Source organism: Nicotiana tomentosiformis, chromosome 3 (genome assembly GCF_000390325.3).
Source record: "Nicotiana tomentosiformis chromosome 3, ASM39032v3, whole genome shotgun sequence".
In the NCBI taxonomy this organism is placed as follows: domain Eukaryota; kingdom Viridiplantae; phylum Streptophyta; class Magnoliopsida; order Solanales; family Solanaceae; genus Nicotiana; species Nicotiana tomentosiformis.
In genome coordinates, this window is record NC_090814.1 from 97,557,314 (window position 1) to 97,573,925 (window position 16,612).

The window sequence follows — 16,612 nt, forward strand, 5'->3', positions numbered from 1 at the left end:
CATCACAAATGAGAATTCCACCACGCTTGAAAATATCAAGTCTCGTTACTCCATCAACGAAAGCCTGAACATTCATAGTCCGATTGGCTTTTCTCCGCTGGAATTAAATGTCGAACCTCTAAACCGTGCACTGAGAAATCCTCCTTTCGAGCCATTCACTGCCTCGACACATAAACAATCACCCTACCATTACACCAACACTATGCGATAACAACACATGAACATCACAATGATCTGTGCATAGCCTCAAAACCATAGGAAATACAGATACTGGGCTGAAACGACAGAACACCCTTCTGCAAGGCGACGTTAATAGCCTGCCCGAGTACACTGGGAGAAACATCCTACACCACGTTTGCAGTACGACTACAACTCCCCGATGCCCAATTGATAACAAGCGCTCCATGTCGCATAAGATTGAGTAGGAAGGAAATGAAGGCATAAGTTCTAATGGAATCAAACTGCACGAAGAGGAATCAAACTGCACGAAGAGGAATCAAGAAGGGAAGTGCTCCTAACAGCCCAGTAGCTTTTCGAAGATAAGTACAGACGTCTCCATACCGATCTACAAGGCTCTACTAGACTTTCTCATGACTAGTGAGACCCAAGTAAACCTAGAGCTCTGATACCAAGCTGTCACGACCCAAAATCCCCTGTTGGTTGTGATGGCGCCTAACGTCGTCGTCAGGCAAGCCAACGGTGAACTAACAACTTAATTACTCATTTTAATATTTTTGAAATCATAAATCCCATTAAATAAATAAGGTAAAAATCTGGTACTCGGTCAGACTCGTGATCCTTTTTACCAATTTCCGTATAAAGTATAAATTACAAAATAAAATGATAATAATTACGTGACTACAATAATGAACATCCACTAGGAACCCCCCAAAATCCAGTGCCACAAGTGCATGAGCATCTACTAATAAATATATTAAAGTACGACATCAGTCTGGAATACAAGTTAGACAGGAGAATGTAAACAACTCTCATGGAGGCTCTGTATGTTGTGGATCGTAACATGAAATACAGCTCACCATAAAGTTCTTGCAATAGCCGCACCTCTAAGCCCAAAAAGACCACCAGAAAGTGCAGAAGTGTAGCATGAGTACGTAAATCAATGCATACCCAGTAAGTATCTAGCCTAACCTCGGAGAAGTAGTGATGAGGGGTCGACATCGACACTTGCTAGTGACCCAATATATCAAGTGCAATAAAAAGTAAACAAGTATGAGACATGGTAAAAGTAAATAAACAGTGTAAACATATATAGGTACGTAGTACGATCCTCCTCTGAACAGTAAATACAAGCTCTCAGTTATCCTCAGCAGGAGTATATATGTAAAATGGACCCCACCAAATAGATCGTCACAACTCAAATCAGAAAAACTAACATATACGATGGATTCTTGTCAAATATTACGCACGACGCTGCCGAGGCGAACGGCCCGATCCCATAATAATGTGTACACTGCGGAGGGTCGAACGACACAAACCATAGATGAATCTATTATACTACCGAGATGAACAGACTGCTCCCATGAGATTATGATACTGCCGAGGCGAACGGCCCGATCCCAATAGAATGTGAATCTTTAACGGGTCCTTGATCCCACTCACGAAGATACATGTGAGTTATTAAATGTAAAGAAGCTTTTCAATGAAAACACACAACGCGAGAGAATTTCATAAGGGAAAACACAATTATTCTGCGGCTAATCAAGTAGCTCGTCAAATCTCTACAATAGCGAGTCTATCACTCTATGCAAGCCTAGTCTCAGGTCGCAACGCAAAATAAGGGAATTATACAGGCAAGGATAACTCAAATAATACAATTAAATCATGGCGTGAACCTAAGTCTACCCGGACATAATCAGGAACTCTAGCATACGTACAGACACTCGTCACCTCATACGTGCGCAACTCAGCTCCCACAACATGTAGCATACAATAATAATAGTACCTACGGGGTAAATTCCCCCTCACAGAGTTAGACAGGAGACTTACCTCGCTCCGAAGTTCCATAATCGGCTCCAACGCCTCTCTAGCTCCTCAAACCAATGCACATCGGTCCGAGACTAGCCAAATAATGTGCAAATCAATCAAAAATATACCCCAATGCTTATAATTAATTAATTTATAACAATTCCCAACTTCGCTAGAAAAGTAAATAAAGTCAACCCTTGGGGCCACGTGTCCGGATTTCAAAAATTATCGAAGATTAACTTTATCCATAATATTATGAACTCATATATATGATTTATTCCTAATTCTATTTTCAAAATCGTGGTCAAAATCCAAAATTATAATTTCTAGGTTTTTCTTCAAAATCTCAAATTTTTTCATAAATTTTCATGTTAACTCCTTATAGAATCCATGTAATTTTCTTACAATATGTAGGAATTATTTACCTTACAATAGATGATGAAAATTTTCCCATTGAAGCTCTCCAAAAATCACCCAAATCAAGAAATAAATGAGTGAAATGAGCAAAATCCTGACTTAAACCAATCTGCTCAGGCCCCGTCCTCTTCGCGAACGCGGAAATACCTTCACGATAGAGAAGGCCAAAATTCAATGCCCTAAAAATGGCCAACGCGAACACAGATAACCTGTCGGGAATGCGATGTTCTACAACCCATACCTACGCGATCGCGGACATCCTCACTCGATCGCGATGAACAACGCGTGGAAATTCTCAGGTCTTCCCTTCCTTCTTCTCTAACGCGTCTCCTCTCACGCGTTCGCGTAGCACAACCCTTTTGAGCTTCGCAATCGCAGTTTTAATTTCGCGAACGCGTAGAGAAAATCCTCACCCTCCAAACTTGACCTTTTGCGATCGCGGCCCTCTCCTCGCGATCGCAGAATAGGAAACCAGATGCCTAGAAACCAGCAATAGCAATCATCCAAACTTGATCCGAAACCATCCCGAAACACACCCGAGGTCCCAGGACTCCTCCAATCACACCAACCAGTCCTAAAATATAACACGAACTCACTCGTGGCATCAAATCATATCAAACAATAACAAAACTACGAATTGACTATCGAAACCTTCTTTCAACTTTCAAACATTCAAACTTCGACGAACGCGTTCGAATTATACTTAAATATCTCGGAATGACGCCAAACTTTATGCACAAGTCACAAATTACGATATGAACCTATTACAAGGCTCGAAAATCCAAACGGACATCGATAACATAAAAATTCACTTCAAATCAAATTTAAGATATCCTTAAACTTTCAAAATGCCAACCTTCCATGATTAGCGCCGAAATACTTCGGGGCAACCCGATACCCAACCCAAATATACGTCCGAGTCCGAAATAATCATACGAGCCTATTGAAACTTTCAAATTCAGATTCCGAGGCCGTTTACTCAAAATTCAAACACTTGGTCAACTCTCCCAACTTAAAACTTCCGAATTGAGAATTTTCCTTCCGAAACGACTCTGATCTTCCGAAATTCAATTCCAACCACACGTACAAGTCCTAAAACATGAAGTGAAGTCACTCAAGGCCTCAAACCGCCGAATGACGTGCTAGAACTCAAAACGACTGGTCGGGTCATTACAATAATCTAACAAATTTTCTAAAATTCAAACTAGTCTAATGTAAACGAACACAAGTCGGACTATATAAAGGATTGTAGTAAAGTAGTAAGTACTCTTTCATCTTTAATTAAGTTTTCGGGTTCGAGCCTTGGGTATAGAATTGGCTTTGTTAGGAAACGCTTTACCCTCGATATGCAATTTTCCAATGCAAAATCGGATTTAATCGGACCCTAATACACGTAGCGGGCACGGGATGGGAAACCAAAACAATAGATTCTTACTTTTCATTTCATCTTGATTAAACCTACTAAAATAAATTAACTTTGAACGAGTTTGATCAGGATCGTTTATTTATTCCACTCACTATAATTCATCGAAAGTTTTGTCCAATTTACTTATTTGACAACCTTTACCTGGCACTTTCCACTTCTAATAGTAGCCATGGGAATATTGGGACACGTCTTAATATCTGGGAGCTCAATCATCCAGTCATGACTCATAAAGTATCGATTTAGTAGTTGGAGTTGCTTAACTTAAGAGTTTTGACTTATTTTGACTTATTTTGACTTAACTTAAGAACATTTTAAGTTTACCAAGCACCAAAATAAGTTTAAAATGAAGGAATATTTACCTACCTATCCAACATGCGAAACCTATTTACCCCAATCAAGTTTTAACTTAATTACATGGTCATATATAATCTACCAATTATAAACAAATTAGTTTTAAATTAAATGAGTATGCCATGATTGTAGCATTTTAATTTAGTAAATCCCTAAAAACTTCTCACAATTACTTACTTACCTAGACAAACCCCAATCTTTCTAAAGGATTTTTTTCTCTTTTTGAAATCAACCTCTTTCTACACTGATTCTACAAGATTTTTTCTTCTAAAGCTCATAATTTTCTCTAACAATGGCTAAGAAAGGGATTAATATTTTATCAATTTGAATTTTATTATGGTTGGAGTTTGGAGCTTTTCTGCGCATTCCAATTTTCTTGTTGGTGTTTCGATGGCGGGCTAGCAGTAGGTGTACATTAATTATTTGGATGGATTGTTCGAATTCAAATTATCAATCAATAAAATTTTGAAGGTATTTGACTCTCCACCATTGACAACCACTAAAAAGTTTCGAAACTTTAAATTCGAATTTATATTTTCAAAAAATATTTTTTGTTTGGATTGGGTGTTATTGCAAACGATTGGGAATATTCTATGGAGTTTATATCTCGATTTTGAGGGTATTTAGTGAATATTAGATTTGATTTGGCTGGATTTTCATATTGAAATTCGAAGAAGAAGCAGAAGAACACACCACATACAAAATATATACAAAATACATACAAAAGACATATTGTATAAAATTTGTATGAAATTTGTATTTAAGTTGTATGATGTTATAGTTGTATTTAACTATGTAAGAATGATGTATGAAAGTTGTAGATAAGTTATAAATAAGTTGTATAATGTATAATTAGTTGTATGAAACTTATTTTTAGTATGTATGTTGTTGTAAATATATCAAATTTCGTATTAAATTTGTATGAAATTTATTTTTAATTTATATGCGATTGTATCATATATTATTCTTTTCTTAAAATAGGTAATTATGGCAAAGAGAGAGAAGAGTTGCACTAATTAAAAATAGGTAACACACAACTAGAAAGAGTTTTATTTAGATGAACGACAATTTAAACTTCGTCCCTTTCAGTTATGCCCTTTTCCAAGCGAAAAATCCCTTAATTTAAGGCACTAATAATAGATTATATATAAATTGTAAGAAAAACTTGTTTAGGGCGGGTAATATATAAAACTTGGACAATTTTAGTAAATAAGTTTCAAATATTATATAGAAAGGAAAAAAATCCAAAAATGAACGGCCTATGGCTTGTTATTTAATGAAAGAGTAAAATATTTACCATAATTAATTTTACTTTTCTTTAAAGAAAAATATAAATCTCTTTCATAGTTCACATATCTCTTTCTCATAGGAAAAGTTTATGAGCCTCTATAAATTGAGGATCTCCCATGCAGAGACAATAAGAGCATCTACAATATCTATCTATACTATATTAAAAGAATGAATGCCCTTAGCGAAATGTCGTTCGCTTTTTTTATTCTTTTAAAATAGTTTTTACAATAGAAAAAATTGTGATTTAGTTTTGATTTTCCTAATACTTAGGACTTTGAACAACAACAACAACGGCCCCGTAAAATTTCATTAGTGGGGTCTGGGGAGGGTAGTATGTACGCAGACCTTACCCCTATTCCGAGGGAGTAGAAATACTGTTTTTAAAAATTTTAGGACTTTGAAATCAATTAAAATTTTCTCTTATTAAATCTTTACTTATTTTAAATTAAAAGTAATATCTTAATTATATTTGAACTACTATCCTTTTGTGTATGAACTACGTATTATGTATGACTTTCGTTTCCTTATAGTTTCTCACGACAATTTCCATATAAAAATGTTTAGACATTCATTCTTATCATAGCGAACTTATTCTTATAAGGGAAAATATCTATAGATTGTAACTATTAAAAGTAACACATCTGTATTTCATTAAATATTTTTTAATTATTGAATGTAATTTTAAAATATTATTCAAAAATTAATTAAGAGAAAAGCTACTGTTCGAATAGGAATGGAGTTAAAAAAAATTATCTATATTTTCTAAGTTATTTTAACAGCACAAAGTCCCAATGCGAAAAAAATAATTTTGAATTAACTAAATATAAAAAGAATCTAATTCAATTCTTTTTCAAAATCTTCATGTAAGCAAATTTATTTTTTAAGTTGATAAAACTCCTTAGTTACATATATTTATTTCCACAACAAGCGCACTAGCGGTGAAAGAAATTAGAAATAGAGCAAAATTAGTTATATCATAGTATTATTTGTTATTTTATTTCGGGATTAGGTAACAAAAAATAATATTTTTTATCATATATTCCTACATAAGTCATCAAAAATCACAATAAAGTATATAAGAATTCTTCGATCTTTCTTGGAATATCCATCGTCTTGGTCTTGACTTTGTTGAGCTCTCCCTGATAGAAAGTTCCTATTTTGCTGCCAAATCGTCTGATACTAGATGAAGAGGTACCCGGAAAGAAGGAATAGAGGAGGCACAAGCCTGCCATTCCTTCCTTCGTAGTCAAATCTGATATACGCTTTGGCGATGTTACCTACCAAACAAAAGGCCTGCTAGGTGATCGAAATCGCTCAGGTAAGTGAGGACTCACTCACTCACCTACTCCTTATCTATTTAATACTTTCTTCTATCTACTTAGGCTGGTCTCATCATTCACGCAATTCACCCGTCCATCGATTGATCATGCGAGTACGCATCCAGTTAGCGCATAGCAAATGAAAAAAACGTTCATCCTGGATTCTCTTTTGTCTCGCGATATACGAACACATGGCCAAAACTCAGCCTATATAAATAGAATACTCGATGGATGATAATGAATTGAATTTGCACTGAGAAGTCCCTATGGCGCAGTTGAGGTTCACTCCTTCAACTAAAAAATTCAAATCAACACTTGAAGCAGGAATCTAGCTAAGGCTAGTATACTAGAATTCAAATGCCTTGTCCTATTCTAAGGCTCGAACGTAGAACTGGCTCTATTAATCGATAAGCAGCGGATTTTACAGGGCAATATTTTTTTTTATTGAACTAGCTAAATTGGATCAACATTTATCAATTTTAGGAACTTATATTTTCTTTTAATTTTTGTTCAATAGCCCAGACACATTATTTAATAATAATTACTTAATGTTTTAAGATCATATATTCACTTATATAGGGTGCACTCGCAAAATGCGTACCCTAAGACCGGTAGTGATTAAAAGAGTCTTAATTAGGGGAAGAATTTATTTTCTTAATAAATTTTTTTCTTTTATATTAATAGATTATTGTATTGACACAAAACTATATTATAGTACATTATATCTCTTTTAGTATATATAATTTTCTTTGTCATCTGATTTATTGTCTCCATGGTTTATTTTGTTAGTTTTCTCGTGAGGTTCGATCCCAACAATAATATCAGTTGTTTTGGGGTAATTAAATTTTTTTATTAATCACCAAGTATGTACGTACAAAACTATAGTCAGGCCAAAACACAACGTGCTATCACCTCAACAAGAAAACCTTCTCGAAAACCAGAGAAAACTGTTACCCTATCTACTGAGACTAATAAGTACACCTCCCGGGAGGGTTTCTTCTTATAGTTTATTTGGCCAAGCTTCTCAATAGGCTAAAAGTATTTTGTTTTTCCTCAAAAGTACTTTTTTTTCTAATTTAAGGTGTTTGGCTAAACCTTTTTGGGGAAAAAAAGTTATTTTGGGAAGAAGCAGAAGCGAAGCAGAAAAAAGTAGTTTATTTCCAAAAGAAGAAGCAGAAGCAGTTTGACTTTTTTTCTTACCAAAAATACCCTTAACAAAATATAATATATACCAAAATAACTGTTAAACCTAATACTTAGGATATTAATGTATAAATATTTCTTATTATTTTTAGGATAACTTTCTAATATATAGTGACTTTAGGGGTGAATGCTTTTATATTTGTTGAATGATTTTTAATATATTTAAATTTTATTAAAATAATTAAGTACTTTTAAATTTTATTTTCATATTTTACTTAAATAAAATAAAAAGATTTAATTATTGCCTGTAATAACAAATTTTTAAGATTATTTATTTACTTATAATATGAACTATTAAGTAAATCTATTCATGTCCTTATTCGTAATTTGATACTTAAAAGCACTTTCTGAAAAGTTTGGCCAAATACAAATTATTGCTCAAAAGTACTTTTCAGAGTGATTAGCCAAACACAAACTGCTTCTCTCCAAAAGTACTTTTTTCAAAAGCATTTTTAAAAAAAAAATATTTTTTAAAATAAGCTGATCTCTCCGGCTTGTCCAAACAAGTTATTAGTCTCCAGGTTAATATATCAAAGCTGCTCCATATTCATCCAAGTAAACAGGTGGGAAAACAAGATTAATTAAAGCTAAAAAGACATTAATTATATCCAATAACACAGTGGTGTTTTTGAAAAAGGTCCATTTGAATCCATGGGCTACTGTTTCAATATCATTACTTAAACATGAAGTAGGTTTCTAACAGCCACGTTCCCCTAAATGTGAAAAAAGAAAAGTAATGAGAAGATGAAATTATTATAATGTGATCTCTACCAACTTTATTAGGCTTTAATTTTAATCAATTTCAGACTGCTCTATAATTTTGATTTTTTAGTACGTACATATGCTTTGCACGGCCACATCATCAGTTTATTTAGAGAACCAACTGTACTGAAGCATCCTATCTTCCTCTAATCTTATTAACAAGTAATTCTTTTTATATCTTTTTTTCCTTTTCTCTCTTTTTAAATTTGTTTCTCTACTTTTTCTCACATGTTTATGACTAATGAGTGACAAATCCACATTGATCTGTTGTTAGAACACTAGTCCTTTGATAAGGCACTAGGCACCTTTCAAGCAGGATCAATCGTGCATTTTACCATGTGCCTACTTGGCCGTATTAAATAGACGAATTTATTTGTTAATCAAATTTAACAAGTATATGCTCTAAGAATTGCCACTTTTTAAACAGGAGGATAATATTGATGTGTGGCTATAATTTCATAGTTTCGTACATTATGTGCCTTGCATTTTATATGCTTTAATGATAAATTACACTTTATTTACGCATATTGGAGTCTACTTTATGTGTAGGTGAATTGGAGATGAAAGTAGAGCAAAAGAGATACTTAAACATTGAAAGTGTGCTCGAGAACAGTGAAAAGGAGAGACCTGGCGAGGCCAACCAAAAGCCAGGCTTTAGCCTGGCGAGGCCAACCAAAAGCCAGGCTGAACCAGGCTTGAGCCTGGCGAGGCGAGGCCAGCCAAAAGCCAGGCTGAACCAGGCGTTAGGCTGGCGACGCCAGGCCTGAGGCCAGCTCCAATCCGAGTTTTGAAAACTTAATTCGTTTTCGGGTTTGACTAGGACTTGGCCTACACATTTAGGTTTTTTTTCTACACATATAAATAGACCTAAAAACACCACTTGGAGGTACTTTTACAACCGGAGGCAAGAATAGCTTGTGGAATCACCCGTTGGGAGTTAGAATCATCGATTTCTACATCTTTTCATTTTTACTCTATATTTTAATTATGCAAAATATTTGGGATATTATTACTATGAGTATGAGTAGCTAAATTCCTAATCTAGGGCTTTGATGGAACCTATTGAAGGATGATTTTCTTGTTACGTTAATATAAATTTGCCGTAGTATTTTCTCTATTTGTTCAACTATATTATTCATGAGGTTGATTGAAGGGCCCTCAATTAGCTGTGCCTATTTAGTATGTATTACTCGGGAGAGAGTGCATATTTAGGTAGTTGTTGAACAACATCACTCCTAAACATATATGAGGGATCAATACATAGGTTTAAAGGTGGGATTAGGGATAACAAAACCTTGGTGCGATCTGAGTGAGCTATACTTAATGCCAGCTAGCGTAATTCGGGAGAATATGCCTAGTAAATTATGGTAATTACTCGGGACAGAGTTACGACAGTTAGAGTGCTCATGGTCGATAGAGAAGACTTAGTCAAATTTGTAAAAAACGTAGCGGAAAAGATTCCGTCAATAGAGGAAATCACAACCTTAGATCATTCCAATTCTTGTTTACAACCCGTTCGTAGTTAGTTATTAATTATTATATTTTCATTACGTAATATTTAGTTAATAAAAACCTAAATTGTTACTTAAATATTTCTGAAGATTGATAGGTTAATTCCCTGTGGGATTCGATTCCGGACTTATGCACCGGAATATATTTGCAACGAACGCTTAGTCCTTTTTATAAGGCATAGTTGGGCGTGATCAAATTTTGGCGTCGTTGCCGGGGAATTAACGGTGTTATTAATTACAGCTAAAAGAAGTGCTAGAATTCTTAGTGTAGTCAATTTTCTCTATTTTAAACCAAATACATTAAAATTTTAACGTTTGTAGTCTTGGGTGTTACAGGTGCATGCCTAGGAACTCCTCAAGAACTGGTAAATTGCTCGAAGCATTATCAAATCCTGAGAAAGTTTTCAAGGCACTAAATCGTGCAAACAAGAAAAGCAAACAATAACGAAACTTGACTGAACAAATCGAACCAAACATGGCTGACGGAATAGAAAATCCAATCAACAATAGAAACAATGAGAATGAACCAAACAATCGAGCTGTGGTGCCTCTTGTACCAGGAACAACATTATATGATTGGTCACAACCCACCGCCGACAATCTGGCAACCGCAATTGCTGTCCCTCAGATACAAGCAGAATCATTCCAAATCACAAATAACATGCTACATTTGTTGCAGAACAAGGGACTGTTCTCAGGGTCACACATTGAAGATCCTCAGCAGCACCTAAAGAATTTCTTGTCAATATGTTTAACGCAAAGGCAACCTAACGTAACACCAGACGCAATAAAGCTTTTGTTATTTCCATTCTTGCTGACGGGAGAAGCTCAGACTTGGCTTAATTCACTTCCCGTAAATTCCATCACCACATGGGAGGAATTAGTCAAGCCATTTTTGAACAAATTCTACCCACCAAATAAAACTGCCCAACAGATTGATGATATATTGAGCTACAGGCAGAGACCAACAGAATCACTACAAAAAACATGGGAGAGGTTCAAGGGCATGCTGGTTAAGTGTCCACGTCATGGTATTCCAGATCAGATGTTAGGGAAGAGATTCTACATGGGATTGGCTGACATCTTAAAGGCCAATGTTGATGCTTCAGCAACTGGAGCATTTCTGAGTAAAACGTTCACAGAATGCAAGATCCTACTTGATAAGATGGCACAAAACTCAGGATGGATGACAAGAGCCTCCACGATCACTCCGGTAGTTCACTCAGTGGCTTTAGACCCAAAGAACTCCATAGCTGAGAATGTGGCCACTCTAATGATACAAATGAGTATCCTCACCAAAAAGATTGATGAATCAGGTCAGAAGCAGCAGGTTCACATAGTTGACACAACTAATGGGGGCTTATGTACACCATGCATTAACCAACTATATGTTTTCTCTTGGAGTGCGGAAGGTGACAACCAGCAATATCAGGAAGATATGAATTATGTAGCCAACTATGGGGGATAGAGGCAAGGTGGTCAGCATTGGGGTCAACATAATCAATAATATAGACCTGCGCAGCAGCAGTACAATAACAACAACAATCCTGGAGCTATGCGACCACTGGGTCAAGTTGCGCCTTAACAAAGGCAACAGGGCTACATCCAGCAAAATCAGCAGCTGACTTATCAACAACCTCAACAACAACAGATTATGAGACCAAATGATGGGTTTACTAAACTTGAGGGAATGTTGGACAGCAACAACAGAATGCTGCAATAATTGATTGGGTCCACAGGAAAAATGCAAAGAGTGTAGACTTGCATGAATCAGCGATAAAGGGTATTGAGATTCAATTAGGACAGATTTCTATGTCCCTAAACAATCGTCCCCAAGGGACGTTACCTGCAAATACACAAGTCTATCCAAAAGAACAGGGCCCGAAACAGCTTATGGCAGTGAGTCTAAGAAATGGTAGAGACCTAGATATGGAGCAAGAGATGGCTCGCGAAAGCAGGCCTACTGAAACACTTGTACCAGTACCCATCGAGATAGATGACTCAACAGGGTTAACATAGGTGACAGTACAACATGCGCCAATTGAAACAAGCAAAGAAAAACAAGTCGCGAAGGAAACTGAGTCAGAGCAAGAGAAGGCAGCAAAAATAGTGCCAAAGCAGATTCAAAATCAAATCACAAGAAAGAAGCGGCCTCCAGCACCCTTCCCCCAAAGATTGGCCAAATATCAAAAAGATGAGAAATATAAGAAATTCTTGGAGATGTTGAAGCAAATTCAGGTAAATATTCCATTGATTGACGCCTTAAAGGAAATGCCTGGTTATGCAAAAATGATGAAGGACTTGATGTCTCGTAAGTTCGACTTTCAAGACTTGGCCACGGTTACACTGACTCAGACATGTAGTGTTGTTGTGACAAAACCCATAGCTGAGAAGTTATCTGATCCAGGGAGTTTCACAATCCCATGCACAATAGGCAACTATGCGTTTACTAAGGCACTTTGTGATTTGGGGGCAAGCATAAACTTGATGCCCTTGGCTATCTACAAAAGGTTAGGCATTGGAAGAGCTAGACCCACGTCTATGTTATTACAGCAGGCAGACCAGACAGTGAAGAGGCCCTCTGCTATCCTTGATGATGTATTAGTACAGGTGGGAAAGTTTGTTTTCCCAGCAGATTTTGTCATTTTAGACTGCTGGGTTGACGAGGAGATTCCCATAATTTTGGGAAGGCCATTCTTGGCCACTGGGAGAGCCCTAATTGATTGTGAAACTAGAGATCTAAAGATGAGACTGAACGATGAAGAGATAACGTTTAATGTGTAGAAATCTATGCGGCGACCCAGTGAGTTTACTAACTGCTCTCTGATAGAAGCTGTGGATGTGATCTTGGAGGAGGAAGATGAGACTCTGAATGCAAAAGACCCTCTAGCAGCATGCCTCATGAACTTAGAAGAAATGAATGGTAAAAACTTGGCAGAGTGGGTTTTGGCCCTTGAAGGGCGAGGGTACTAGAAAAGAGAGCTCGAATTCGAGCCCTTACACTTAAAAGAAAGAAAAACACCTCCAGTTAAGCCGTCAATTGAAGAGCCACCACAGTTGGAACTAAAACCGTTACCTTTTCACCTCAGGTACACTTTCTTGGGACCTAAATCCACTTTACCTATTATTATCTCATCTAGTTTGTTAGATGTGCAGACAGAACAACTTTTGCAGGTGTTAATGGAATGCAAGACTGCAATTGGCTGGACCATTGCAGATATTAGGGGGATCATCCCGACATTTTGTATGCATAAGATTCTAATGGAAGATGGGCACAAACCTTCCAGAGAACATCAAAGAAGGCTAAACCCTAACATGAAAGAAGTGGTGAAGAAAGAAGTGATCAAGTGGTTAGATGCGAGAATCATCTTCCCAATCTCTGACAGTAACTGGGTTAGACCAGTTCAGTGTGTGCCAAAGAAGGGTGGAATGACTGTAGTTCCCAATGATAATAATGAGTTGATCTCAACTCGTACAGTTACGGGTTGGCGAATTTGTATGGATTATAGAAAACTGAACACAACCACCCGGAAAGACCATTTTCCTTTACCATTCATTGACCAAATATTGGATAAAATGGCAGGGAGGTCTCACTTCTGCTTTTTGGATGGGTATTCGGGGTACAATCAGATTTCCATAGCGCACGAGGATAGAGAGAAGACATCATTCACTTGTCCGTATGGCATCTTTGCCTTTCGGAAAATGCCGTTTGGCCTATGCAATGCACCGACCACCTTTCAGAGGTGTATGTTAGCCATTTTTACTGATATGGTTGAAGATATTATGGAAGTCTTTATGGATGATTTCTTCGTGGTGAGGGATTCGTTCGAAGACTGTCTGCACAATTTAAGAAGAGTGTTGAAAAGGTGTGTGGAGATAAATTTAGTGCTGAACTGGGAGAAGTGCCATTTTATGGTACAAGAAGGTATAGTGCTGGGGCATCGAGTATCCAGTAAGGGTATTGAGGTTGACTATGCTAAGGTTGAGGTGATTGAGAAGTTGCCACCACCCACTTCAGTTAAGGCAGTAAGAAGTTTCCTTAGGCACGGCGGGTTCTACAGGCGATTTATAAAGGATTTCTCTAAAATTGTTAACCCCTTATGTAAACTCCTTGAAAAGGATCATTCTTTTGTGATTTCTGATGACTGTAGGTTAGCATTTGAGGAGCTGAAGAGGAGACTGGTGACTGCACCAATCATCGTTGCACCCAACTGGGAGCAACCATTTGAGCTCATATGTGATGCGAGTGACTATGCTATAGGAGCAATCATGGGGCGGCGGAAGGACAAATTGGCGCACCCAATTTACTATGCAAGTAGAACGCTAAGCGGTGTACAACTCAATTATACCGTGACTCAGAAAGAGATGTTGGCTGTGGTGTTTGCATTTGACAAATTCAGGTCTTATTTGATTGGTTCAAAAGTGATTGTTTATACTGACCATGCAGCACTTAGGTACCTGATAGCAAAGAAGGAGTCAAAGCCACGCTTGATCCGTTGGGTTCTTTTGCTACAAGAATTTGATTTGGAGATCCACGATAGAAAAGGGGTAGAGAACCAAGTGGCAGACCACCTTTCAAGGTTGGAGGGAGCTGAAAAGAAAGTCGAGGTAGAAGATATAACTGAGACATTCCCAGATGAACAATTGCTAGGAGTGACATTGGAGGAAGCGCCATGGTATGCATACATTGCAAACTACCTGGCAAGCGGTATTGTCCCCTATGATCTTTCCTCTATTCAAAAGAAAAAGTCCTTTCATGACTGTCACATGTATTATTGGGATGAGCCTTACCTGTTCAAGATTTGTATTGATAACATGATCCGGAGATATATCCCCGAGATAGACCAATCTTCTATTTTGCAAGCTTGTCACGCATCACTATATGGTGGCCACTTCGGAGGAGTAAGGACCGTCGCGAAAGTGCTGGAATCAGGCTTCTACTGGCCGGCAGTGTTCAAAGATGCACGCTTATGGGTGAAAGGTTGTGACGAATTCCAACAAACTGGGAATATTTCCCGTCGACATGAGATGCCTATGAACACAATTCAAGAGATAGAAGTGTTTGACGTGTGGGGAATCGATTTCATGGGGCCTTTCGTCAGCTCATATAGCAACAAATACATACTCGTAGTTGTGGACTACGTGTCGAAATGGGTGGAGGCTGCAGCGCTCCCGACAAATGATGCTAAAGGGGTAATTGGATTTTTGAGAAAGAACATATTCACCCGATTTGGCACTCCAAGGGCGATAATCAGTGACGGAGGCACTTACTTCTGTAATCGAACCTGCGCAAAGCTGTTAGAAAAGTATGGTGTACGTCACAAAGTTGCCACCCCATATCATCCACAAACGAGTGGGCAAGTAAAAGTGTCGAATAGAGAGATAAAGAGTGTTTTGACAAAGACTGTGAATGCTACAAGAACAGATTGGGCAAGAAAGTTAGATGATGCACTCTGGGCCTATCGTACCGCTTTCAAAACTCTGATTGGTATGACGCCATATAAATTGGTATTTGGGAACTTATGTCACCTACCAGTAGAGTTGGAGCATAGAGCTTTATGGGCACTGCGGCAGTTGAATCTCGATATAGAAGCTGTGGGCACAAGTAGAGTCACAAAGCTGCACGAGCTTGATGAATTTCGTTACCACGCTTTTGAGAGCACAAGATTATACAAGGAGAGAATGAAAATAATGCACGATAAAAATATTCTTGAGCGGAGTTTTAAACCCGGAGATAAGGTATTGCTATACAACTCAAGGTTGAGGTTATTCCCGGGTAAGTTAAAGTCACGATGGTCGGGACCATTTAGTATGGTAGAGATTCACCCCACCAGAGCCATAGAGATTGCTGCATCAAATGACTCTCGCACGTTTAGAGTCAGTGGGCACATGTTAAAACATTATTTGGGCATGGAAGATGCGAAATTAGTGTTGGTGACTCATTTGCTCGAGCCACCAAGGTTAAGCGAGCCTTAAATGTAATTATCTGTGTCGTGCCGCGACGTAAAATCAGGCGCTCGTTGGGAGGCAACCCAATTCGTAGTTGATTTTTAGTGTAGTTAGATTTTTTGTTTTTTTTTGTTTTTAGGTACAAACAAGTTTGCAAGAGAGTTTGGGCAAGTCGAGCAGAGTTTCAGCATCACCTGACGTACACCAGGCACTGGGACAGGCGACGCCAGGATAAAGTTGGCCAAAGCTGGCGTTTGGGCTGGCGACGCCTGGCTAATGCCAGGTTCTACTTGGCCTTAGGCTGGCGAAGCCTGGCTAACGCTAGGTTCTGCTTGGCCTTAGGCTGGCGACGCCTGGCTAACACCAGGTTATGCTTGGCCTTAGGCTGGCGACGCCTG

The 16,612-nt window shown here is 37.7% G+C and overlaps 1 protein-coding gene across 1 annotated transcript; it reads left to right on the forward strand.

Moving 5' to 3' along the window:
• Positions 1-12,485: 12,485 nt before the first annotated feature.
• Positions 12,486-13,049, forward strand: LOC138908215 (uncharacterized). Its single transcript, XM_070198866.1, has one exon. The coding sequence runs from the start codon at positions 12,486-12,488 to the stop codon at positions 13,047-13,049; it is 564 nt and encodes a 187-aa protein (XP_070054967.1).
• The last annotated feature ends 3,563 nt before the right edge of the window (positions 13,050-16,612 follow it).

Bases quoted from the DNA above. Each gene is read 5' to 3' on its own strand.
- LOC138908215 (XM_070198866.1), top strand. From the start codon at position 12,486: ATGTTGAAGCAAATTCAGGTAAATATTCCATTGATTGACGCCTTAAAG.